At 41.9% G+C, this 27,140-nt stretch overlaps 1 protein-coding gene across 1 annotated transcript; it reads right to left on the bottom strand.

The window, feature by feature from the left end:
* RCL1 (RNA terminal phosphate cyclase like 1) lies at positions 1–27,140 on the bottom strand. Its single transcript, XM_027634507.1, has 9 exons — positions 26,987–27,140; positions 24,490–24,561; positions 23,521–23,696; positions 19,421–19,495; positions 18,161–18,285; positions 15,563–15,688; positions 13,810–13,966; positions 7,667–7,770; positions 1–1,490 (listed from the first exon to the last, which is right to left on the bottom strand). Exons 1-9 carry the CDS (start codon positions 27,120–27,122, stop codon positions 1,340–1,342), a joined length of 1,122 nt encoding a protein of 373 aa, XP_027490308.1. The 5' UTR covers positions 27,123–27,140; the 3' UTR covers positions 1–1,339.

Genomic DNA, 27,140 nt, shown 5'->3' with positions numbered 1-27,140 from the left:
TTTAGGAAAAAAAATACTTTATTTTTCCGAAACATGTTTGACAGATTGCAACAAGAACAAAGTACAGTACAAAGATTACTCCCACAGCCTGCAATATTTAGCAAAACACTGACAAAAAGTTAGGCATTTGATTAAAATTCTTTTGGGTCCAATATACATTTTTCATATTACAGAGGTAATGCCCACTTTACAATGGTATCAACGTTTGTAAGACCATTATAACACAGTCCCTAGTATTTACTCTCTCTATATACCAGCTTTTGACACAGTATTATTTTACTCCATACACACTAAGTGTAGTCTGCAGTCAAATACAAATTTCTCTCCTTGTGTCCATTCAGAATTAACTTCAGCATGTTTGCCTGGAATCTACCAAAAGCCTTTCCTGCGTAAATATTTATATGCCAGTGAAAACTTTTTTGTATCTGTCAATCCAAGTAATGCCCATACACAATTATCCCCACTTTCAAAAGGGAGCAGATGCACAAAACATGATGGTGTAACTGAATGTATTTTTGTCCCTCAAAACCTACAGCTACTTTTACTATCTCTCACAGCTAACTGTGAGCTGTGGTGTATGGCAAATAAACCTAAAAAGAATATATGTGATAAGCCTAAATCTGTCATGGTGGTCTGTCCTCCCATGCCCATCTTCGCAAAGTAGGCTAAAACAAATCAGTATAGGCTGTGATCTCTTCTGCAGTATTCTAACATTAAGGAAAAATAAAAGACAGCTATTTTATTCTTCCTGTGAAACTGCAACTTAGTCAACGTAAGCAGGAGTGAAGCGTCTGACAAATTCTATATATGTGCAATGTATGAACAAAGAATTATTGTCACATGTTTACTTTTATTTCCATGCCAATATTATTTCTGCAATTACCTCAAGAATTTAATATTTCTGTTGCGATCATTTGTTTTGCACCACAAAGCCTGTTTTGGTTAATTTTGTTTTCCCTTTCTACCCAAAGCTTTCAGAAAAAGCTAAGAGTGAAATCAGTAGGTTCACAAAACCAGACCACCCACCTCATTACGGTTTGAGGGCACAGTGACATGAGGCACTTGTGTCCCATTCAGTGGATTACAGTGCAAAGAGTCCTAAGCCAGCTGACACTCCAGACAGCCACTCAATGCAGGACAGAGTCCTGGCATTGCATTTATAAATAGCACAGGTCTAAATAGCCTAAAGTCAGCTTTACTGTTTACATGCAGCAAGCTTGGGTACCTCTGCACTGGAATCATCACAGGTTTTCCTATGCCAGAATAAATATAGAGACAGGTAGGGTTTTTTTAGATCTTTGCACCATTTTCTGTCTTTTATGAAGTCTGCAGATGTTTTTTATCTTATAGTTTTACTAAGGTTGGAAAATCCAATGCCGACACAGGTCATTAAGACTTTCTCGCCGCCCACGTGCTCTTCCTCAGGGGTCTTTGTTTCAATTTTAAACATGATCTGGAAGAAGCTTCTCAGGTGTCGCAGAAACTCAATTCTGAGAGAGAGAAAGTAACATAGTTTAAGAAATTAAACCGAAAGCCCATTAGCAGTATGTACTGATCCCAGCAATGAACATGGTGAATGAAACACAAAAGCTTTGCTCAGTAAAGAGAAAGAAGCCTACAGGCTCCAGACACTTCTCATTTGTGCTGTGAAGTGGCTAGTGACCCCTACTGAAACCACTGCACTCTTTGTTATAAGCAGAGAGAGGAATGCCTGGTAACACAGCAAGATAAAACAGTGAGGGAAGAAAAAAGAGAGAAATGTAGCCAGGCAAGGTCATTTACTCATGATGCTGACTCTCCATCAGGGCTATATGAATCCCATACCAACCAGTGGTACTCCATTCCCCTTCCCAATGTTTAAAGCAGAAATAAAAGCAAAACAGGGACAGCCAGAAGGCTGGGAGCATACTTTAAGAAGAGAGATCCTAAAGCATGTGTTTGATTTGTATTACTAACTTGTTCACTTCTTCTTAGTTAAATGTTCCATTAAAATCACATTTTCTTCCTGTTTTCCCATTAAAAAACCCCACACAACAAAAATCCAACAAAAAACCAGAACTAATTTTCCTTTCATCATTTGAGAAAGAAAGGCATGAAGAAATTAAACAGACACAGTGCTCCTAAACACCACTGACTGCAGAACAAGTGACAGGAAAAACTATTAGAAAAATAAAACAAAAATGGCAAGAAAACATTTCTACTGGCTTCTCCAAAACAGGGAATAAACAATTACACCAAAAGACTACAAATACAAAATTTGTAATTGTTCCTAACAAAGGTTTGGTCTCTGTCTCAGTCATGGCCACAAGTAGGTCTGCAGTCTTCAACTAAGGTTTAATCTCCTCCAGCAATTGGTATGAGCTTTTCTAGTTTAAGTTTAAGCTTTAAAGAAATGGGATCCAGTTCACACATCTGCTTGTCTGGTAGTCTGAAAAAAGCCTCTGCTCTGCATGCTGAAAGCATAATTGCAAACTAATCACACATACATCATTACAACAAATCAAGAGAAAGTACCCACAGAAGGAGACCAAGAGGATAGGACAGTCCCCACAGTGACATCGTGAGGCCTCTGAAAGCCTCCTGGCAGCTCCTGTTCAGAGAAACTGTGAATAAGCATAGTGAAAGTCATGGGAGCAAAAATTGCCTTATCCACTTCAGCTGGGCATGCTGATGTTCCTGTGCTCAGACGCATGGGGAGAGGAGGGAAATGGCAGGAGCCAGACAATAAGAGGCTGCTTTACCTATACTGGTCTGTGCTTGGGATGATCTGACTTAAGAGTTATCTCTGGGGCAGTCTCCTGAATGCCTCCACAGGGTGAATGTGGGCACATGGCTCCCAAAGCTATGTACACATTTCTGTTGCACCTTTCCAGGCTGGTAACTTGCCTCAGCATAGATACCAACTCTCTCATCTCTCAAATGGATTTAACAGTTGAAAGAAAGAAACAAGGAACACCTTTTCTTCCATGCCTCCCCAACCGCTAGGTTTCTTGTTGCAGCTATAATAAGCAAATGGGTATATGCTGGCACAAATGCTTCAGTAAAGCTGACAGGCAACAAGCTCTGTACCAGTGTTGTTCTTAGCTCGGTCCTCTGGCAGTATGACAAGAAAGCAGCCAAGTGTAAAACAGCAGGAGTGACATGCTGAACTGCAAGGAGAGCACAGAATAAACTGTACAAATGAAATGCAGTGTGGAGCCAGAGGCTCAGAGAAAAACCCTAAAAGCTGATGAACAAACTTTGCAACATGATGGTGGGATCAGCTGAGTCCATACTTCTCTTTGCACATAGGTGGGCTATCATGTATCTCTGCTTCTTCTCCCTTTTCAATGAAGGCAGAGTGAGAAAACACATATCAGCCCCCATGTAAATGGGAAAGGCTCAGTGGAGTGGAATTGAAGGGGAGGCTACCTGGGGACACCAGAGGAGAATCTGGAAGCAGCACAAAGCCAGCTTTGTCTTGTAGCAGTAGAAGCACAAGTGGTAAGAGCCCTAGAAATAGGAGAGAAAGAGGGGGGAAGGTAGAGGTACATGACAGAAGCGCAGCAGAAAGCAGGTTTGTAAAAGCTTTGATGTTGATCTGGATCACGTGTGGGCACCTCAAATAATAGTGCAGGCTGCACCAAACACACAAGCACAGACTAGAAGACTGAGAGAGGGGGTGGAAGATACACAGAAGGTTTATTTTGCTGAAAATTTAGACTGTGTGTTCAGGCAAGAACAAGGCAGAGCTGAACACTGCACCTTTGGCCCAGGGACAGATACATGAGCCACACTGGAGGTTTTCCTTATGGCCAATAACAACAACCAAACCAAACCAAACCAAACCAAAGTAAGAAAAAAAGAATAAAAAGTCTGTTTATCTAAGTGCTGTCTTTTCCCCAAAGCCTGCCAAGGAACACCACAAGATACACAACCACTTCATGTGTCAGGGCAAAGCAACCAACTCACAGACCAGTGTGAAAGAAGACCTGTGCACCAGCAATGCCTCCCTGGTTCAACTGCCCCAGGAGTTGCACAGTGCTCTGCCTGGCAGCACCAGCAGCCCCAGCACTGCTCCCTGGAGTACTGACAGATACCTTCCTGGGAGAAGACAGCCCAAGGAGCTGGAGGAGGGCATTGCCAGGCAGGGGGACAACTGAAAGTGTCAGCCTGGCTGGGCAGAGGCACCCTGACCCCTCCCCTTGAAGCCCCTAAGCCCTTGCAAAGCCAAGGGTTGGGGCACTCAGGGGCACTCCTCAGGCTTTCCTGTTGCTGTCCTTCACAAACACCTGCCTAATGCCAATCCACCTGCATGCAGACAGGTCTGTCCTGCCAGACTGACCTCTGAGTCAGTGGCAGAGCCAGCACACTGCATTTGATTTTAAGCTCAGCTTGACAGAGGCACTTACTTCTGTGAAATCTGAATGATAAGAAAAGGATAATGCAGATGGCCACTGGCCAAGTGGTCTTTCTGGGACAGGTATCCCCAGTGCCACTCAGGACAGCCTATTCAAGGTGTTGCCTGCCCTTCCGCTCCCCACCATTAGCTGGGGCAAAGGATGCTTCTATGAAAACACACAAATCTGGGAGAAATTTCCTCATTCTGATGCCATATTCCAAAGCACCATGTACCCATGGGGTGCTCTCAACTGTAGCTGAGAGCTACATGCTACAGTGTGGTAGATAGGGAAGCCAATCTAGCATAACAGGGCTTTTAAATAGCTTCAGATTCTGCACTGTGGGAGAGTTAAATGCAGAGATGTCATAGCACCAAGAGAGGAAAGAAGAGACAACATTAGGGAACGTGACAGTACTACAATGTACTTCATAAGCTTGTGCATCTGATGAGTTGCTCGGGAGCCAAATTTAACAGCCCTTTATAAGCAGCCTTAGCGATGGCATGGGGGTGCTGCATAGAAAGCTGTGTTCTCTCTGCGTAGATGCTCAAAGGACTGATGAGTCACATTCTCACAGAATCACAGATTTTATGACTTGCTGCTCCAGCATGAGTGTTCCTGACATTTATCCCTGCCACACATATCTAGCTTGGAAGAAGTGACGACCCACCAATTTGAAATCAGCCCACTTACAAAATAAACTACTGGGTTTGCTTGATTTTCATAGCACAACAAAAAAAAAGTTTTAAAAAATAAAAAAGACTGGACAATGACAAGTGATTGAATTGTTTCACATGCCTAACTGTGCACTTAAAACACTAATACCTACTCTTTGTAAGCCTTTCACATGAATACTTACTTTACAGGAGATTACTTCACCTCTGTGCAATGGGACACTTCCCTGTCTTCCCCTCAAAATCTGATGAATGTTGCTTCCAAGGTATCAGAGGTTGAGAAGAGCAGTTAGGCAATTTCTAGGTCTCATGTGATGGCACCACCATTCTTCAGTTATCACAGTACTGTACCTTTCACGTATACAGCACCGGTACCATGATAACCGAAAAAGGACAGTTCATAGTCTTATTATTTGATGCCATTGTCAGATAAACAAACCACCCTTCATTTGACTAAGAAAAACTGCTCAGTCTCTAGGAATAATTGTGATCTAGTATCACTTGCAAGTCTGATAAAGCAAATTAAATTTTTGATACTGGATGCTCTTTCCCTAAACAGTTTCTGCTAGAACTCAATCTGGCCACTTCTGTGAAAGATAATAAAATGTGTTTTTATAATTACATTAATGAGAAAAGGAGGGCCAAAGAAATTCTCCATCCTTTACTGGATGCAGAGTGGAACACTATGATCTCTAATGAGGAAAACGCTAAAGTACTTAATGCCTTCTTTGCCTCAGTCTTTAATGGGAAGATCAGTTATCCTCAGAGCAACCAGAGGAGAGCAGACTAGTAGCAGAATAGCTTCCCTGTAATCCAGGAGGAAGCCTTTAGTGACCTACTGTTCCACTTGGACACTCATATGTCTATGGAGTCAAATGGGATGAGACTCTCTATCACGTATCATCAGACCTGGCTAACCGGGTAGGTCCCGGAGGACTGGAGGTCAGCCAGTGTGATGCCCATCTATTAGAAGAGTCAGAAGGAAGATTAAGGGAACTACACTAACAGCCCATGGCCTGGACAGGTACACTCTTCGCTGGGTAAAAAACTGTCTGGATGTCCAGGCCCGGAGAGTAGTGGTGAATGGTGCCACATCCAGCTGGTGGGCGGTCACCAGTGGTGTTCCCCAGGGCTCAGGACTGGGGGCACTTCTATTTAATATCTTCGTCAATGACCTGGATGAGGGGATTGAGTACAGGCTTGGTCAGTGTGCAGACAACACCAAGTTGAGTGGGAGCACTGGAAGGCTCTGCAGAGGGTTCTGAATGGGCTGGATCAATGGGCCAGGGCCAGCGGTATGAGGTTCAACAAGGCCAAGTGCCTGGTCCTGCACTTGGGTTACAACAACCCCAGGCAGCTCTACAGGCTGGGGACATAGTAGCAGGAAAGCTGCCTGGTGGAAAAGGACCTGGGGGTGCTGGTTGACAGCAGCTGTATATGATCCAGCAGTGTGCCCAGGTGGCCAAGGAGGCCAATGTCATCCTGGCCTGTGTCAGCAATAGTGTGGCCAGCAGGACTAGGGCAGTGATCATCCCCCTGTCCTCGGCACTGGTGAGGCTCACTTCAAATCCTGTGTTCAGTTCTGGGGCTCTCACTACAAGAAAGACATGCAGGTGCTGGAGCATTTCCAGAGAAGGGCAACAAAGCTGGTGAAGCATTTAGAGAGTAAATTATATGAAGAATGGCTGAAGAAGCTGATGTTGTTTAGCCTGGAGAAAAGGAGGCTCAGGTGAGACCTTATTGCTCTTTACAACTACCTGAAAGGAGGTTATAGTCAGGTAGGGCCCAGTCTCTTCTCCCAGGCAACTAGTAACAGGATGAGAGGAAATGGCCTCAGTTTGGATATCTGAAAGAATTTCTTCACTGAAAGGGTTATTAAGCACTGGAACAGACTGCCCAGGGAGGTGGTGGAGTCACCATCCCTGGAAATGTTCAAGAAATGACTGGATGTGGCACTATGGTGGTAAGGTGGTGTTCACTCAAAGGTTGGACTTGATCTTGGAGGTCTTTTCCAACCTTGATGATTCTGTGATTCTGTAACCTGTGTTTACAACTAGCTATGTAAGAAATTTAGTCTTTTTCTCTCCTCTGAACAACTACCAGCAGCAGACAAAGCTTTAATAAAAACTGAGACTGAATGACTAGATAGAAGTCTGCTGCCCAAGAGGGGTAAAACTTTGAAGTAGCACATAGCTCCATGCATTAAAGTTTTCAGCTGTTTCTTATGGACAATCACAGCTTTAGAATTTGGTTAGCCATTTGAAATATGACATTTAATGACACAGCTACAGAGAGATCACTAGGAAAACACACTAGTGTACACTAGGCAACAAAAGCAAACTGATGTACACATATAATCCAGGTCAACAACCATCAATAAACTCCGTCTCTGCAATTCTCAGAAACAGAAATAATATAGAACAGTAAGGGAATAATCATCTAACATGTAGAAATAAACTCTAGGTAACTTACGCCACTTGTCTCATTTGAAGTCAGGTACAAGTTGTTCTATTCATAACCACAAGCAAAGTCTTTTATATATAAAAATAGCTGTGCAATAAAACTAGTGAATTAAAACAAGACTGATTAATTAAACTGAACAAAACAACTTACGTGTATGGAGAGAGAGGTCCTAACAGGACTTTGGAAACATCCCGTTGTCCAAGGGTCATAAGAAGCAGAGCAAGGCTCTGATTTGTTGAATCTACACAGCCTCCCTGCAAACCAAAATGTTTTAATAATTAATTTCTGTACAAACCAGAAATTGGGATGGGAGGAGAGTAATAAAGGAAAAAGATACACTTAAAAGGCTGAAGTATCAGTCCCAATTTTCAAGGGCCAAGAAGATAGAAATCTAGATTTTGTAACAATGGCAAACTAATTTCACATGGCAGGCTGGGAAAGGAACAGAATTAAAACAAACCCAGAACAAGGTCACATTAAACATTCCTCCCATCCCTCCTAATCTCTTTCAACATCACAGAAGGTAAACACTGAAGAACTTCCTTGCAGTAAATTTAAAAGAGGTATTAATTATAGTTCATATGCCTCTGAAGATACCATGAACTGCAGCACTTTATGTATTTGCCAATCTGAAACAAGAAGCAGATGAGTTTCATAGGGAGTATTCCTGACACTGGACTTTCTTGTATTTGTAGCTCGGTTAATAATTCAAAATGCTCCTTATTACTTGGACAAAAACTAAATTTTCTGAGCTTGTTTTTTGTTTTTCTAAATCTGTAAACATTATAAAACATCTACTTTTGTGACCAAATCTATGTAAAAGCTTCCATCAGCATGGAGACAATCGTGTCCTAAACAATATATCAAAACACAGTGCATCCATCACATCCTAGCTGCTTACATAAGCTCTGTTGCTGCAATGAGTCAGTCATCACCAGTTTTTTTGTGCAAAAGGAATGTGCTGTTATGCCCATTTGTGGTGGTACATCCCCTCTCCACCTTTGGGCCACTCTACAATGTCCTCAGGATTTCTCATTAGACCTTGACCTTGATTAATGGCTCCTAGGCAGTTAAGCTCCTCTTGAGTTTATCAGAAAACCTGCCTGTTCCTAGGATTTTCTGTTGCCTACCGAACTGCTGTCGTCTAACAGACAGCCTTGGAATATTATTTTTGTCTAAATTACAGCCCAGGTGGAATGATATTATTGTTACTGCACCTTTTGAGGAAAATTTCAGTGACAATCAACCCAGATGTTGGCAAGGTTGGAGAGTGACAGAAGATGAAAGCCAAGCATCTCACAACCCTATAAGCAGCAGTCCTAAGTGAGGCTCTTTGAGCTCTCATGGGCCACAGCAGTCTGCACCAGCACCTCCCTCTCAATGGTATGCCTCTCAAAGCTTGCCAACCCTCAAGTTTGTGATACTTGGAAGACAATCACCAAAAGCTGCTGATGAGACCTGGGCTGATACTCTTACTCCTCAAGACTGAACCCTTCACTCACTGAGAGGTGCAAAGGCACCTGATGTATTTCACTGAGCTTGAAGCAGTCTCAAGTCACAGGCACTTATGGGGACTTAACCCCATGTTCTTATGGGGGACTTCAAGCTGCCTGTAGAAGGCCTCATCTGTTTTCTCCCTCTGATCAGGGAGCCTGTAGCAAATGCTCACAAAAATGTCTACTTTTATCCTAACTCATAAGCTCATTACTTGCTCATCACCCACCCCAAGACAGAGCTTACACAGAGGGCCTTCCTGGTCTGTCTCTCCAAAGCAGTGTATATAGCCCTTCATGACACCCTTCCCACCATGTCTCTGTAACTGCAATGAGATCAAAGCCCTGTGAGGGCATGCAGCTCTCTAGTTCCTCCTGTTTGTTCCCCATACTGCGTGCACTGCTGTAAAGGCACTTCATAGAGGCATTTGATTCTGTCAGCATCCTGGTAGTCAATGAATAAATGCTGCTGTATCCTTTAGACATAAACCACTGATCAAATCTGAGGCTAGTTTGGCAAGGGGTCTACTATCATGACCCAAAGGGAGGATCTCTCTTATCCTTTTCCATCCTTACCTTTTGCATCCCTGCTCTCCACGTAAATCATTGTAGATTGATTCTAATCCAATTTTCCTTTGTGCACTTCATCTTTGTAGTACGCAACAGAGTAAACCTTGCCATCAAACTTTGTTGCACTTCAACAAATTGATATAAAGCCTTCTTTATAAATCACCTTTCCTGATGATTTAAGTGACCTAAACCACTCATTTGCAACACCATTCCCACATAATGAGTTGCCAGACATCAAAATTAAGCAATTGCTTGTAATCTAATGACAGAACAGTAACTTCTGCCAAATGAAGGACTTCACACTCCCAAGAAGGCCAAATTTTTTTTTTCCTCAATCCAGCTGCCACTTACTCAAGCATCCAAAATCAAAAACAACCCTCCCAAGAGAAATGGGATGGGCAAAGTCGGAGCCAAAGTACATTTGTTCCAAAACATCTGGCACTCGTTACCAATCTAGGATGCAGCTTCTAGGCTCTATTAACTCAGTCTATGGCAGTTTCTCCATTATTGTTTCTATTGACAACAGAGCCAAATCTGGCTAGATGTGACAATTAGACACAAATCATTAAAATCCCATCCATTTTGAAATGTTGTTATATAAATTCACAACTGATATGTACATATATATATATATATATACCACAGCGCTGGTTATTGGACAACAGTGTTTCAAAAAGGATTATTCTTCTGACCTTTGATTTAGTGTCAGTTATATTTTGGCATACACACAATTTCCTCCCTTACCTGTGTGGTACATATTTGCATGCCTCAAGAATTTCTTACAAAAGGGTAAAAATTATTGCAGAGGGTTTGTGTCTTGGTTTTTGTTTTTTTTTCTCTCTGGAAAAATAGAGTAGATTCTTGCCAAACTGAAGTAAGGCCATCTGGAAAATTAAGCCTTCAGTGAAATCCTTCACTCATTTTAGCTCTAGTTCAATAAAAGCAACATCCTTAGCCCTCCTGCCTCTCCAAGGTCCCCTAACAACTCGGCCCTTCTTCATTAAAGAGTTCAGCCTGAAACAAGTATTGCAGCCTCTCCTATTTTTCATGATTGCAAGGAATATAAGAATTAAATCCTTTTCCAGTTCTTCCAGGCCATTCCATTTGCAATTTCCAATCGCTTGCTATATAAAGCTCCCATAAACAATGCCTTTCAAAGACAAGAGTTAAAATCCTCATTGGCCTTCTACAATTAAGGTTCAGAGAGAATTGCATATGGATTTGTAATGACGAGGCTAGTCAGTCACTCCATGCCCTCTCTCACAGAGTCACTGCAATTAGCACTGTTCTGTTTATTAGCAGTCAATTAGCTCTGACATCTTTCATGAACAAATGTGCATAAAAAAAGCTTCACAATTCCAAAAATCATACAAACTCTTTCATTTCTTTTTTAAGGCTTAGTAAAAAGACCATTTAGCACGTAATGTTTCAAGGCTCAAATTCTTAGATTTCCTAGGTAAAGCAAGCACTTTATGAAATGTCCCTGGGCTCCTTTAAACAGTAATGAACTCCAGCAGATTTGTGGGTGACCTGAACAGCCAAAGCCCTTTTACAGAGAAGTCAAAGCCCTTTTACAGTGCTCTTAGGATGCCCTTCTCTGGTCAACCCTCCCTAGCTCCTGCAGCACAGTACCTACAGGCAAAAACACAGATGGAGAAACAATCCCATAACAAGGAGATCTAAACCCAGGAAAAGAAATTCTCCCTTGAGCCCTGTATTCAGTGAGTAGGTCATGTAAAGAGAGTGGGACTTAAAGACTGCCTGTCCAGAGCAATCCGTTCTTGCTTTCCCAAATTTTTAGTTTCATTAAACATTCTACCTAGGCAAAGAAACATAGGGAAACAAAGAAGGTATATTCAAACTAAACAAACACTGCACACACTGCAAGAAGTTTTTATATCCTCTCTGGGGTCAACACTAGATTCAACTGACCTAACCAAAAAAACCTCCAAAAACCAAACCAAACCTTCAAAAACCAAACACCAAAAAAAAGCCCACCCCAAAACAAAAACCAAACCAACCAACCAACCAACCCAAAAAGTACATGAGAGAGAAAATGAGAAAGAAACTACATCTTCCCAAATATCAGGCTAGCGCTACATGACCATGTGTATCATATATAAATTCAAGTGCGTATTTTGAAAACTACATAACAAAACCCACCATATTGCCTATGACAGAGGGAGTGAAGAATTCACTAAATAAGGACTGAGCTTATCCAGTGGATAAGCAGCACACTTAGCTAATAGAATGCTAACAAGAGCTTTTCCACAGTGAGCTGCTGTAGTGGAGGACAGCAGTCTGTACACTGCTCAACTCTTTGTCAGTTACTTTTGGACTCAAGTGGCCCACACATAAAAGAGTCCTCCAGGAGCACCAGCAGTACCATAGCAGGCCACAGCCAACATCCTCACTTGCAGAGGATCTGATCCTCAAAGACATTGAATCCTCACAGCCTATTACTTTTTCATTCAAAGACTTGCCTGACCCTGTTTCCTCCTCAAACACTTTTTTCTTGCCTTGAGATCTTCTCTATCCTTTGCAAAATTTGACTCAGCACATTCAAATGGCTGCAGCACACTGAAGCAGAAAGTTACCTAGTTCAAGCCTTTCCATCTTGAAATTTTCATTTCAGAAGTTCTCTGATATCTGACTCCAAACAAAGCATAATATCTGGACAAATTTCCTCACTAGTTTCAATCTGTCAAGTGCTGGATGGTTTTTAAAGGAAAAGATACTTCTTGCTGCTGATAAAAGTATCTGAAAATTGGATTTTTGATGTCTCCAAACATCTGACTGCCTGAGGATGTTTTCCAAAACATTTATACAAAGCAACAAATACACCAGATTTTAGTTTAGGTTGGGTGGGTTTTTTTTTCAGTTTGGGGGTTATTGTTTGTTTTTTTCTTTTTCAGGGAGGGGGGAAGGAAACTGAAAGATTTTACAATTCCCCCCTCAAATAAAAATAGCTACCTGACACTACATGTAGAAACAGACAGATGCTTCAGTCACTAGTTGTGACTATTCTCCATATATGCACTTTGAAGTACAAGGGGCCTAGACAGTACCCAGGAACACAGGGAGAATATTTATTGGTGGTATTTCTATGAGATAAGAACTCTGGGCTACAAAGAGAAAGTCCTCTAGCAACACGGTGCATATACTGAATAAACAAAGACAAAATATTAATGGAAGACTGAAACAAGGGGCAAGTTGGTAATTCAAATAGATGACGAATTTGCATAAGGGAAAAGATAATATGGTCATGGATAAACAAACTACTACAGGTATGGATGTGATTTATAAGGTTGAGGGGCATTTTTATCATTGACTACATGCCCTAATACAGAATCTCAATAATGGCATTTTTAACCCTTTGCAAAGTCCTCTCAGCTTATTACAGTCCAGAGCAACTACTTTTTTTTTTTTAAACAGTGAATATTATTTGTAGATGACTGCCTCCTAAAGGCCAAATGTGTTATGTCAATACTAAAAACTAGTTATTTTAACATTTGTGAAGGTATGAAACAAAAGCAGCAGGTAGGTTCTTTATTAAATCAGAAACTCACCAGTGTGCTATTTGCCAAATCATTTGAAAGACTGAAAACTGCTCTTCCACTATAAGTCTTGCCACAAATGAAAATCATTTTAGTAATTAAAAAATGAAAATGCTGTGAAAAACTGTGATGCACTTAAGATTCTTAAGCAAACACTGTCCTAGCTGCTTTCCAACAAGCCATACAACCAACAGATCTCAGCACATTTGACTTTGTCATCATCATCACAAAGTGGTCAACACAGAAGCCTGCTAGTTTTTTTTCCTCTTCTTCTCTCTTGTGTGTTCTCCCACTCATAATGCTCCATTCCAACTGCTAGTTTAGAAGCATTGACTATATTCCCCATCCAACTTCTTAAAAAACCTCTAAAAGCCCACATGAAGTTGACTGAATTCTGTTGTAGGCAGAAAGCAAAAAAAGAAAAATCTGCCATTACTATGATTCACAGTAACATCTCTTGGACATTGGAAATAACATGGCCTTTAAAAAGCACCCTGTTAAAGGAACCATTCAAACCCACTCTTTACCTGGATGAAGAAGACATTGGCAGCATCAGATCATTTCTTTGTTTGGATCTGAGCCTGTCTGAGGGTGCCTCCAAGACACCTCTTCCTTTACCAATTTCATCACCTCCTCCCCCTACAGCTGTAGACACAAAACACTGGCCACTTACCCTGTAGATCTCCTCAAGCAACAGCTTAGCACAATTCTGGCCCAGTTCCTCGGGAAGCACAGCTGCGCCCTGGCCCTGAGGGTTTGAGGCTAGCTCAGCGCTGAGAATAGTGCCATTGATGGTTTCTGCAGTAAGACACATGCCAAAACCTGGTGATCTGAAAGAAAGGGAAAAAGTGCATTTGATTTAAGGACAAAAATCAAGCAATGGGCCAAGAACTACTCCCAGCCAACCTCTTCTTTAAGTCACAAACAGCTCCTCTCCTAGGGCAATACTGGGAATCTGGACTTGATGGCAAATTTCCTGGTCGATACATTAGATTCACTCTGGGGAAAAAAAAATTAACAGCAGTACTTAAAAGTTGAATCAAGTACCACTTGCTGCAAAATCTCTATGCTGGCTACTCCTGGGACAAACTCTTTCAAAAGGAAAAAAGAAAAAGAAAAGAAAAAGCCATCCAAACATCAGAAATGAATTTTTTTTAAAAAAGAGGAGGTTATCTTTCACATTAATTTAACTCATGTTTGCTGAACATTTCAAAGATATCTGCTGTTTCTTCACTGTGACATTCAAAAACAAAACCACCTTTCTTTGGGGCTTGAGCTCTTTCCCTGAAAGCTTCAATACTTAGCAAGATTAGACCAATTACCTAGTATCAGGGGTACTGCAGTCGTACTGAAATCATACCTGTGATCAATGTGACAGCACAGCAGCATCAGAAACCCACATGTGCCAGCCAGGTGGAAAGGGATTCAGTTCCTCTTCCCATGCTATTATTTATCCCTCTGCACGGCCCACATGTAGTAAACAAAATGCTGCTGTCTCAGTTAATTTGACTTTTTAATTTTATAGACAGATTAAAAAAAAAATGGGACCCCAAAAACACACAGCTCCCAGCAAAGTTTCTGCAATTCTGGTAACTGTTGACAGCCTGGAGACACAAGAGTTACAAATCTGGGATATTAAATAAGAGAAAGGACTAGAAAAGAGGAGAAATACTTTAAAATGAGTCAACAATTTCTAGGTTTCTAAACTTCTGACCCTAACAAGTTTTAAGGTAATATTTCAAAAAGCAGAAACAGTGAAAGAAAATATGCATCCCTGCATTTGAGCATACAGACAAAAGACAAACAAATGAGTTATCCAGAACTCTTTCAACTTCAGTGAAGAGTGACAAGAGGATAACAGAGCTGACAGATACCAGTAAAATTGTCTAGATCACATCCATCACTTTTGTGTTTTGATGGCAAACAAAATTTGTAGAAGTACAGTAAATTAATTTTCCTGTCCTCACTGGTGAAAAGACATTCTTGCAGCTATTCACCAGAAGACAACCCACACTGCTCCAATACTTCCTTAAAACAGTTCAGTCCCATCCTCAATGCTACCATTTCCATCAGAAGGTGTACAATTAAGTCTGAATGTTGGTTTCCTCAATGTGCCATGGCACCTCTGATCTTAATCTCACTTCAAAGTCAAGGATTTAAAAATGAAGAGAGCTCAAGTTGCCTTTAGGTGGCAGTAATGATGCACTCCATTCCTTGTTTAAAAAAACCACACTTCTATCCCTGTTACATGAGTAAAAGAAATGCATCTAGTGAATAATTTCATTTTTTCCTTGTGAGGAATATTTATTTCAAGTCAGCAAACAGAAGACTGTGATCTAAAACTCAAAAGATTTACAGATCAGAACACCCTACCACATGAACAAATGCAGAATTACGTCTGTTCCCTGTGAATACTGGATACTCACTTTCCAGAGCTGACCCCCTTCATATGATCTGTGCAGATATAGATGTCTGGGAGGAATTTATTTAGGATGCCCCTTGCAGATTCCACCATTCTGTTTGCCATCTGTGGTGACACTCGGACAGAGAATCTACATTTCTGAGCTAAGAAATTATTTGTGGTCACAAAAGAAACTGAAAGTGGAGATTGACAAAAGTGGTCAAGAGGTTCCAACACATTATTTCAGAAAACATGGTTTTGTCCTGTACATCTATTCATAAGCACTGGTCCATGTTCCTGCACTTAGAGAAGCGTATGCACGTACGTGCTTTCTACAGTCTTTTCATCTATACACCTTGAAGTGAATTACACAGAATGTGCTGAAGAACAACCTATTATGACTGAGTAAACATGTATCTTGAAAATGCCCTTCAACAAATTTAAATTGCTGTTCTGTCATCCTGTGTTTTCTTATGATGGAGGAACCCCCGTGTCCTCTACTATTCATACACTATTAAAACATGGGCCTGGGTGAAGTTTCTGTGAATTAGCAGCAAGAAATCCTGCCTTTCTTTTTCTACCGGGGAGAAATTGGGAAGATGAATAAGAAATTAAAGACAAATGTTTTAACAAAAAAAAAATTAATTGTAAAAGGTTGTAAGAAAAATATCTTTGCTCTCTCCAACCATTTTGCAGTGCTCTAAGGCTATCAAGTTCACTGACTCTCTAGTCACTAAGCGTCTGAAGGTTCCAGGAAGGAAGAAATTACCACCTTCCTGCTCACCCCAACCCACCTTCTCACAGTACACAAGAGATCAACTGCTTTTCTGCCCTTGTACTCGGGTGCTGCTTCAGAGAAACTCCTAACAGATCTCCAAATGTACAAAGCACACGGTGCTCCAAATTCCATTCCAAGCATAGCATAGACTCACACTGTGCACATTTAACCACCCATCTGCACATACATTCACACATACAGAGAAACACACTTTCAGAACTCCCAGCTAGCAGGGAAGAACTTCCTTTTCTACAAATTTCTATAGCATCTCTTGTGGACTAGGTAAACCAAAAACTTTTAAGGGCAAAATCATTAAATAATAATCAGAAAACTGATTGCTCTGCACAGTTGGTGCACTCAGTATTTTGGATGACTGTAAAAGGTTGCTGCAACACAATCACCCCAGCTGTGAGGAAGCAGATTTACTCAGATGAATCTTGAAGGGACAAAAATACACACTGAAGAGACTTAAGGACTTATCCTCCCAGATATTTTGTTTTCTACTGTCTTGAAGGACCACTTAATGGCTAAACTAAAATAAGACTGTATCTCACTGGGCTTACTAAAGGCAAACCCGTATTCCTGAGAAAAAGCTCAGGAAAACTTAGAGGAAGTTCAAAAATCTGTAGTTCACATACATCAGTCGAACCAAAGTGGCCCAAAATGGTGCTGCGCATTAACACCAATTTAGGACAATGCCAGTAAAGTCATGATCGTTGCTTCCTCCTTCACACACAAATATATAGAACTACTCACTAGAGAGAGGAATGGAGGCATAAGGAAAGTACTTTCTTCATCAGAAGACCATGGCAACCAGCACCAAAAGCACAATGAGCCACCTACTTTTTGAACTACGGTATATGCATCCAGTAAAACTGCTCTTGCTTGGCAATATGGCACTCATCTAAATGCAGCAATTGGAAAGATGTCCTCTTCTCACACATGATTTATGATGGTATGCCACAAAGTAAAAGAAGGAACAGGCTGCAAGTCTACACCTCTGGCAGGAAACTCGATCTCATTTCTGCTTTCCTTTTGAGTAATCAAAGCCAGATTATGCTTGGGAGTCTCAATCACAAATTAAACTACAAGCTGGCCCTTGCTCAAGACAGTTTCCTCTAAGGAATTTCTGCCTTCTTCCTACATGACAGCAGATTCATGACAGACACCACACAAAAACCACAAGAGAAAAATAAAATCAAAAAGAAACAAACAATCTAGAACATTAACTAGATGTGCAGATCTGTTCAAAAAAGTGAGGAGTTCACAACAATACTTTGTGCCCTTATCTTTGTGTGGAAGTAAAATCTCCTCCACTTCCATCTGCAATAGCACTACCAAAGGTGAAGAGCCAATGACCTTCTTTCCAAAACACAACAAAAAGCTCAGTGTGCACAGTAAGGTGTAAATTGAACTAAGATTTAAACTCCCATCTAACTTCCGATAGACTAATTGACAATCTATTGTCACCTATTCGATGCATAACAAAACTACTATTTGTTACTACTGGATTTACATACAAGGTAAGATTTCTTTTAGTGCTGCTTATATGATGGAAGGTATTTTAACTTTTCCTCGCTATTGAAAAGATTTTAAATACTGTTGTTCAGTTTGAAATTTATTCACTCATCTACAGGTGCTTTTTGAACAGCAATGTTCTGAACACAGCAGTTTTGAGACACTGTCCTGAAATCTACTTGTGTGACTCCTCTGTGTAATGGTATCCTGTGTTACCTGGATACATGTTCAACAACACGGTGCATTCCTCTGACTTCATGTTAGGAGACTTCTTTTTTTTGGGCAAAATTATTTAAAAGTAGAAAACCAGTCAAACAAAAAGGATACGCAGTTCCTCTGATACGCTTGATTTTGCCAGGGTCTGTAAACTGAACAGGCTGCAAGATCTTTCTCACTGGGCAAGCAAACAGTATCTCTCCACCTCCTTTGGGAGGCATTCCTCTCCGGTTGATCTAGAAACAATAATGGAGGAAAAAAGCAGGTTAGTAAAGAGTACAAAGAATGTACCTACACACCCCAAAACTTACAGCTTTTATTTCACATAGAATAAAATGTTGTAACTAGGGGCATTATGTGAACGCAGCAAGAAAAAGACATCCTAAAGGCAGAAATGGATTTTGCACCAAAACTAAAAGCAAACATTGATTTCTTTTTTCATCTTCTCTCAAATACAGTAAGGCATGGCTTCTCAATAGAAAACAAAGCAAAACCAACCAAACAAAAAAACATCTTTACCAAAACAACCTTGGCTTAAGAGTAGCAAATCTGCACCTTGCTGCTGAAGAAAGACTAGAAGTGCTTGAGTCCAGTTGGTAAGAGCACGGTGCCAATAACACCAAGGTCATAGGTTTGATCCCCATAGGGGTCCTTCAGTTAAGACTTGGACTTGATGATCCTTGTGGGTCCCTTTCAACTCAGAATATTCTGTGATTCTGTATAAGGGGGACCAGACCTGTCTAGCCTGACCCTGATCCACCATCCCACGTCAACACCCACAAAGATGGAGTTGGGACACAAGCCTATGAGTGGGCCTGGCTCAGGTGTAAGGGCAGGGCTATGGTGAGCTGGAAACCAGCTGCAGGGCCACGGGAGTAGAGGCTGACAGTCCCAGGACAGTGACATGATGATTTTACATCCAGATTTATTGGGCCTGTGAAGAGTGTAGTCTTTGAGAAAAGCTTCTTTCCTGTGTTTTCCAAACTGAAAGCAAAGAAGGCAAAAGATGCCATTATTAATCCCTAGCCCCAAGCATGGGGCATGAAGAGCGAGTAGAAATAAAAAGATACTAAATTAACTGAAAAGCAACAGGAAAGTAAAAAGGTTTCTTAGTCTTCTTTGGTGACTAAGAGAAGTCACTACTTTCTCCTCACCCCCATATCCATAGCCTTTGCATCTCTCCTACTACAATTACTGTGTGGCTGGTATGGCATTTAAAACATGTCAAGAATAAGGGGCAATTTAAGACATGTGTGTTTCCACAAGATATCTGTTAGAGACAGAAACCAAGAGCAAACATGTGGCCCTCTGAAGAAGTGCAAAAGTAGAGTTTCATTATGTGCTAGAAAAGAAAGGAACAAACTGTCTTACCTTGATTTCCAGATTTTCACCATCAATTCCAAACTTCTTCAGTAGGGGTAGAGCTGTTGCTTTAAGGACATCAACCTACGCAACACAAAATTTAAAAAGCAGACTCTTTATTGGAAGTTATGTTAGTCCGCAATTTAAAAATCTCTGCATTATGAGGTGACTAACAAAGACAAGTTTTCTCCATACAAGTTAGTCTATGGGAAGACATGGGAATACAGCATAGAGAGCTTCAGCTACTCTTAGACTGCCACAGTATCTCATTGCTAACAAAATTTGCTAGAACAAATTACTGGAAGATGGAATTTGCTATTCTGGCTTCTTCTTGGCCTGATTTTTACTTCCATTATGGTTCAGCTAAAACAGCTTACTTGTTTTGTTGAACACAGTCATTGAAAAAATTGCATTCTTCTGTCATTACTTAAAAATTCCTACAAATAAATAAATTATTGCAAGAACCTTTGCATTTTTGCAAGCATCACTGCAAGAGAAGGCCCTTGGTTTGGCAGGAAGAACATCATTCTTCTGTCAAGAACTTCTTTTCACCTGTTTCTGAGAAACAGAAGCTTCTATATTACTTCTCTTGAAGCACTTCAAAGAATCTGATGTGGGTGATACACCACCAATGTACTCCCTTTGAGCCAGGTGCTCAGCAGATTCAGGTCTGAACATTGCTCTTCCTAATTGCTGACTTAAGATTACAGTGACTGTCCTCTTCCCTCTTCTGAAACTTCAGTAGCATTGCCAGAAGTGAAAAAAAATTATTTATCAGAGCAACAGCAACAGGGAATTACCCAAGACAATCAGTTCAGGAGAGACAGGACAAATGGGGTGCTGTAGGATCATGGGTGTGCATATGTGTGTGTATGTACACACATATTTCCCACAAGCATACATGAATTTGTAGATTTATCTGCAAATGACAGATATTCAATACACTCATGTAAGGACACACTGCAGAATTCACCTAGCTCCAAAATAAAGACACCTTTACAAAATATTATATCCCTTTTACAAATAAACAAAAATCCTCCAAAGCTGATGAGTGCACCCCTATGTGATGGGCAGACTCTGGCTGAATGCCAGGTGGCCACCAAAGCTGTTCTATCACTTCCCCTCCTCAGCCAGACAGGGGCAACAAAATATAATGAAAGGCTCATGAGTTTAAAAAAAAAAAAAAGAGGAGGAAAAGTAACTTTTAGGATCCCTTAGCTAGTGCAAAGCTGAAAAAAAACCCAACAAAACCGACCTGACTCAAGGAAATAAATTGAATTTATTGCCAATCAAGTCAGAGTAGGGTAATGAAAAATAAAACCAAATTTTAAAAACACCTTCATCCTCTTCTTTCTGAACTTAACTTTATTTCTGATTCTTTACCTCCTCCCCTTCAGCAGCACTAAGTGGCAGGGAATAAGGATTGCAGTCAATCCATCACACATTATCTCTGCTGCGGGAGGGCTCCTCACACTCCTCCCTGCACTAGTGTGGGATCCTTCCCATGGGAGACAGTCCACTATGAACTTTTCCAACACGGGTCCTTCCCACTGGCTACGGTTCTTCATGAACCACTCCAGTGTGGGTCTCTCAGGGGGTCACACACCCTTGCCAGCAAACCTGCTCCAGTGTGGGCTCCTCTCTCCATGAGGCCACAGATCCTGCCAGGATGCTGCTCCAGCACAGGCTTCCCATGGGGTGACAGCCTCATTCATGCATCTACCTGCTCCAGCGTGGGGTCCTGCACAGGCTGCAGGTGGATATCTGAACTCCTGCTGCCCTCCAGGGACTGCACGGGGACAGCTGCTTCACCATGGCCTTCATCATGGGCTGCAGGGGAATCTCTGCTCCAGCGCATGAGGCACCTGCTCTCCTTTTTCACTGACCTTGGTGTGTGCAGGTCTGTTCCTCTCACGTACTTCCACACCTCTTTGCAGCTGCAGGTTACTCCACAGTTCCCCCCACTCTCTGTTTCCCCCTTAAAAATGTTTATCCCAGCAGCGCTACCACCAAGGCTGATGGGCTCAGCCTTGGCCAGCAGTGGGTCTGTCTTGGAGCCTGCTGGCATGGGCTTCTGGCAGCTTCTTACAGGAACCAGCCCTTTAGCAGCCCCTCACCAAAACCTGGCCATGCAAACTTACTAATCTGAGATTGAGAGGTTCTTACATCAAGAGCAGCAGGGAAAACACCTGCCCATTTTAAGCTCTCACATTATATTCACATTGGTTTGCCTTTTCACCTTCTCCATGGAAAGTCAGAAAGCGTACAGATGGATAGACAAATTTAAGCATCCCTTTTTGGACAAGCATAGGTAGTAACTGTTCACTCAGTTTATAAACACCCTCTGTCTACCGAAAAATAAAAGCCCAAATCAATTTAAAACCAAGCTTCCATTTACATGAGCACATAAATCAATTAGGGTAGCACTTAAATTTGTGCTTTTAATCTCGGCAGCCTGCAGATCCATATGCTATACAAAACAACTTGTAAAGCTCCTTTAAGCAGTTTATTGGCATCAGGTTTAGTGTTTACTTAGGCAAGTTAAATAGACATAAACCATGTTTAAACCAATTTCAGGAATTGGTATTCAGTTATTACCACTGAAAAAGTTACTAAGTGTGAGCCGAGTCACAGTAACTGAAGTTGTGACAGTGTTAGCTGTCACTAACAACTACTGTGCAGCTGCTACTATGACACAAGGAATTTAAGATGTAACTCTTTAGCATGCATTTTATTTACATTTAGTGTCAGAAAGGTCAGCTGATGTACACCAACACACCTGCGCCTGAGCTCTGGCAAGGGCAAGCCCCCTTCAAGCACAAACTTAACTGGCTTAAATTCTTGCACTCTTTTCCACTAAAATTGTTTAATCTCAGGCCCACGTGACTGATGCTTAAAAAGAGAGAATTTCCAGAATCGAGACTTGGTTGCTTAGATGACTGTCCAAACTTACTCAAAAGCAATATCAACACCGGACTGTTCTTCATCTCCAGATTATGCAAGAATTTCTCCATTGTGATTAAATAGATACAGTCAACAAAAAAAGACTTTGATTCTTATTACTTACCAGTTATATTAAGGACTTTTAAACAGAATGACTGAAAACTTAGCAAAACATGCTTCCCCTTTTTTTTCATAGTGCTGTGTACAACCCACTTTGATCATCCTTTGACTTACGTGGATGTCTCTCATAGCCACAGGTGAGAAAGCAAGATTCTTAAATTACAAGAAAAGCACAGCTGAAAAGTCATAAACACTAGCACAGCTTAGAGGCTCATCTAATATCTGCAGTTATACTTCACAGTATTTGTATTTATTTAAACTGGCTAAATTTTCAGATTACAACGTTTCCTTAATCTACTAGGAGGGAAACAGTCTCCAATCACCATTCAAAAAGTAAACAGAAGTGCCGTTCCCCAAAAGCAAACGCTTATGTATGGGATTTTTTGGAAAAAAACCCCCAAACCATAACCACTAATCATTACCTCAATGTTTTAATCCCATGTCACCAAAACAAAGAACTGCAAATCAGCAGTAACAGAAATCAAAGGAAGCATCTCATAGTTATTTGATCTGCCAAAACTGCTAGCATCTTTCTGAAGAATCAGTTATTACATAATTTTGCTACTTTAATTTTGTAATTGCCACGTGACTTCTGTTCCTAACAGAAAGAAGGCTTCACAGCAGATCTGTATAACTACGTCCAGAATCCAACAGAAGAGAAAGATTCCTTCCTTTTCACATTCAAATTTTAAAGACAATTTCCTCTTTATACAGTAAACACATGTGTTGGGTAGGAAAAATAATCCCCCTAAATTCTAAAAGAGGAGAACCAAACCTCTGGCAGGGCCTCACAGTGCATTTAAAAGGAGTTTGCAGGGGAGAAGACAGAAGCACTACAGAATTGAAAGTCAAAAGGTGGATTATAAACTGCAGTTTCAAGCATGATGTGGAGAGGCAACAGTTTAGCACATATTTGATTCAGAGAGTTTGCTGGTAAATGCAGCAACACTGGATACTTCTGGATGTTTTAGACACTCCTCCCTAATATTTTTTTTTTTAGCAGGGGGAAAATTATCCTCCTCTGGTACTTAAACTTTATTACTTACCGAAGGGTCTACTTGATCATTTGTTACTCCCCTCAAGACAATCTTCAGTGGATGCTTCATGAAGGGTGCCAAGCACAGCAGACTTTCCAAATAGTAACCAATGCCACGACTGGGGCTGCAGTCATGTTCCAACGAGCCTCCGTACAGAAGACCAGGCTGATAATACAAAGTAGTACCTGGGGAAGATGCCAGGGGAGCAAGCCAAATGAGGGCACTGTAAGAGCATTGGCCATTACTACAACACAAACATACTTTGCAACAATGTATACAGACAAATTGGAGGAAAAAGAATTTATACAGTTAGTAAATGGGTCAATGCACACCAGTGTCTGTCTGCCCTGCACGTAATTTCTCCTCCTTTTCCCCTCCCCCACAAAACTAAGGATCTCTTAGTAATTTCCAAAATGCTGATACAAGCAATAATTATCCTCCACAGAAGCGAAATCTCCATCAGTTCATCAGTTCATTGATGCCTTGGCATATCTGGTGGTAATTCGTCTGCCTTACTGATCAACCACAATTCTTAAAATCCTTTAAAAATAAGAAAACTCCAAACCAGATGAAATTGTTATATAGGGAGCTTCTCACTCTAATCAAACCCTTTTCCAAGCATGAATAAGCAAGCACTCTTGCTCAGAAGTTTATCTTTGTAGAGGGTAAACCTTGCCTCCAACAAAAATCAATTCTGGTTCAGAGGAACCTTCCCCCACTAGGAAGTACTGTATATCAAACAACATACTGATTTTAGTTCTTGGGCAATACAGTTTCTTTAGTTCTCTGCTATATGGTGGAACGCTGATCTTCTTGCATGCAACCAATTACTACAAAACTTCTCAGCTTGGTTATTTCTGATCTGCTCAGTCAATCATATCTGAATACCTACCTCTGTCAAGACAAAACTGATTCCGCTGAAGAAACTGATAAAGCCTGGAAGACCAAAACAGAGAAAGCAGAGAAAACAGGGCTTACCTGTTTGGTTTATTTCAATCCGAGAGCCATTGGTCACTTTGTCAATCAGGCGAATAAAACTTGCTTCAAAATCTAAGGAGTAAAACACAGAGAGAGTTTTAAAGTTTCCTGAAGTTCAACACCATACTTTTTACCCTTTCCAGCCTTTCACAGCTGTAAGGATACCCTCACTCTTCAAGTTGTGGTATAATTCTAGCACATGAGAAAAGGCAATTAACTGTAAAAACAGAGATGTTAATTTGAGCCTCCATGCTCATAGGCATCTCAAATCAGTTGAGACGGCCTCAGATGTGGCAGTTGGGACTAGTCACACTCCTCTCCCTGGCACACAGCAAATGATCCAACTGGTAACTTCTGACCACAGTGGCCTGAGAGATCACTCCAGTCCAGGATAAAAGTTCTGACAATTTACATTTTGCTCAGTGCAAAGCAAAACATACAACTCATAATAAACTGGATCCTGCACATTGAAGCATGACAAGTTAGTAACAACTTCACATCATTCTGTGTTAAAGTGTTAACCTAAAAGCAGGGGTCATTCACATGTGAAGTGCTGCTGCTGCACAGCTGTTCTCTTGCTTGTGTGGGCTCCAGCTCAAGAGATGTGGGAAAGGACAACTAAATTTAACCCAAAACAAAAACACACCCCCCCTCCAACCAACTAAAACCAAAAATGAAACAAAACAAAAACAAAACAACACAACAACAACAAGCAACCAAAAGAAACCAACCTCAGGATGAATAGCCTAGTATTCTAGTACTTAGGTATCGCAACAGGTTCAAGATCAAGGAAGACACATGAACATACACAGCATTCAAAACACAAGCAGTTTAAAGGGCCAACAGCCCCTGTATAGTTGTTGGTAGACTGCAGAACTTCCTTAGCAATAACCCTGTGTTACTTCTTAAACAGTAATCAGACTTTTTTTCTATGTATGCTTCTAACATACAATAGCAGAAATTACATTGTCAATATTTCCATAACATGACTGATGCCCCAGTCACACAATACTGTTTCTGCTCTCTGTTTTGACAGTTTCTAAACTTTATGACAGTTTATATGTTTATAAAGCTTATGACAGCACTGGGGCTTCTTCCAGTGCAAGAGTGCATCCTTGTGAGCTCATTTCAATCTTGGAGAACATGTGTAGAAGAGTTCTCTTTACAAATGTTCCAGTCATGAAAAGCAAAAAGAACTGCATGTTGAATCACCAGCACAAATCAGGGTTTGTTGTTACTATTTTTCTGTTACAGTCATAGTTTACACTTTAACTCATACTTGAAAAAGGCAATTCAAACACTTTTTAAAAAAATATAGGAAACCTACAAACTTCACCACTATATGGTGATAAAAAATATTTTAGGTCATGGTAAATGTTAAGTCAAGTACACAAGAATGCTTTGACAGTTTCTGAGGAGAATTTCTACCTATAATCTGAAGCCTGCTCAGGAGGCAGAGTGGTATCTATCCCTGTTCTGAACTTCACAGCAGGGGTCCTTGCCAAAAAAAAAAAAAATAACACTACAATAATGTTTTTTCCTCAATCTCTATCCTATTGTCTTCTCATTTTGGTTTACAATGGAATTCACCCTGGGATGCCAAAGGTCTTGTACAGGAATGAAGAAGGAATTCCCTAAGAAAGGTTTCCCTCAAAGCAGTCTGCAGTGTTGGAAGCTTTCAGAAATGAAAAGTAAATGGATTCCACCTCTTTCACCTTTATTGTTTGGACAAACCCTAATAAAAATCAAAGCACAACACAAGACCCATTAACACTCCCACAAACAGATGGAGCACACGATACTTGGGCACGCGGCAGAAACGGCAGTCCGAGGGCCGAGGAATTATTCTGCCACTCCCGACTGCGGAGCCGCCGTCACGGGGACACGAACCAACTCCGGGTCTGCCAACGAGGCTCATGTACAACCCAGCGAACAGGTCAGAACCACGCCCGGCTGCTCCCGCACCGGCGCTCCCCTGCAGGACGGGACGGCGGAGGACGGTGCGGTGCCCTCCCCGTCCCACCGGGGCGGCTCGGGCGGGGCAGCAGGAACCCCGGCCGGCCGGACCGGCCCTCGAGGGCCCGCGCTGGAGGAAACGCGTGACCTCGTGGAAAAGCAGGGCTGCCGAGCCGAGCCGGCGGGATGGGGATGGCACAGACCGGCGGGTGGGCGACAGCCTCCCTGCTCCGGCCTCCGACACCGCCCTGTGCCGCTCCCACGCCTCCTCCTCCCAAAGCCCACGTGTGACAGCTCCGACCGAGGCGGCGCCGGCAGCTCGCCGCCCGCACCAGTTGTGCACAGCGCCCAGGGGAAAGAGAGACCACCCACGGGAAGACACCGACCCGCAGCTGGCTCCCATTCTCGCCGGCCAGAGGGGGTTCTGCTGCCCCAGCCGCCGCTGCGGGGCTGACCCTGCCGGCAGCAGGTCCCAGGCACAGCCGGCGCCGGAGCTCCGCCGCCCCCCGACCCGACCTCCTCCCCCGCAGCTGCCGCTCACCGCGGAGCCCAGGATCCTCCTCCTTGGCGCGGATCTTGCGGATCTTCAGCGGACGCCCGCTAAGCGTGGCCAGCACCAGGCGCTGCCGCAGGAAGTTGCATCCCGCGTAGCTGAGGCACTGCGCCTCGCCCGCCATCCCGCTGCCCACGTGGTT

The sequence above is a fragment of the Corapipo altera genome, unplaced genomic scaffold (genome assembly GCF_003945725.1).
Source record: "Corapipo altera isolate COAL_440 unplaced genomic scaffold, ASM394572v1 61411, whole genome shotgun sequence".
NCBI lineage: Eukaryota > Metazoa > Chordata > Aves > Passeriformes > Pipridae > Corapipo > Corapipo altera.
This window is presented reverse-complemented; position numbering and strand designations above follow the sequence as displayed.

What these genes read in the sequence shown, in the direction of transcription:
- RCL1 (XM_027634507.1), bottom strand. Translation starts at nt 27,122, where the DNA reads ATGGCGGGCGAGGCGCAGTGCCTCAGCTACGCGGGATGCAACTTCCTG. An exon ending in AAGGGGGTCAGCTCTGGAAA is followed by an intron (nt 13,967 to 15,562) that starts GTGAGTATCCAG and finishes CCTTTCTTTCAG; the next exon opens with ATCACCAGGTTTTGGCATGT. An exon ending in TGCTTGAGGAGATCTACAGG is followed by an intron (nt 7,771 to 13,809) that starts GTAAGTGGCCAG and finishes TTTGGTTTGCAG; the next exon opens with GGAGGCTGTGTAGATTCAAC.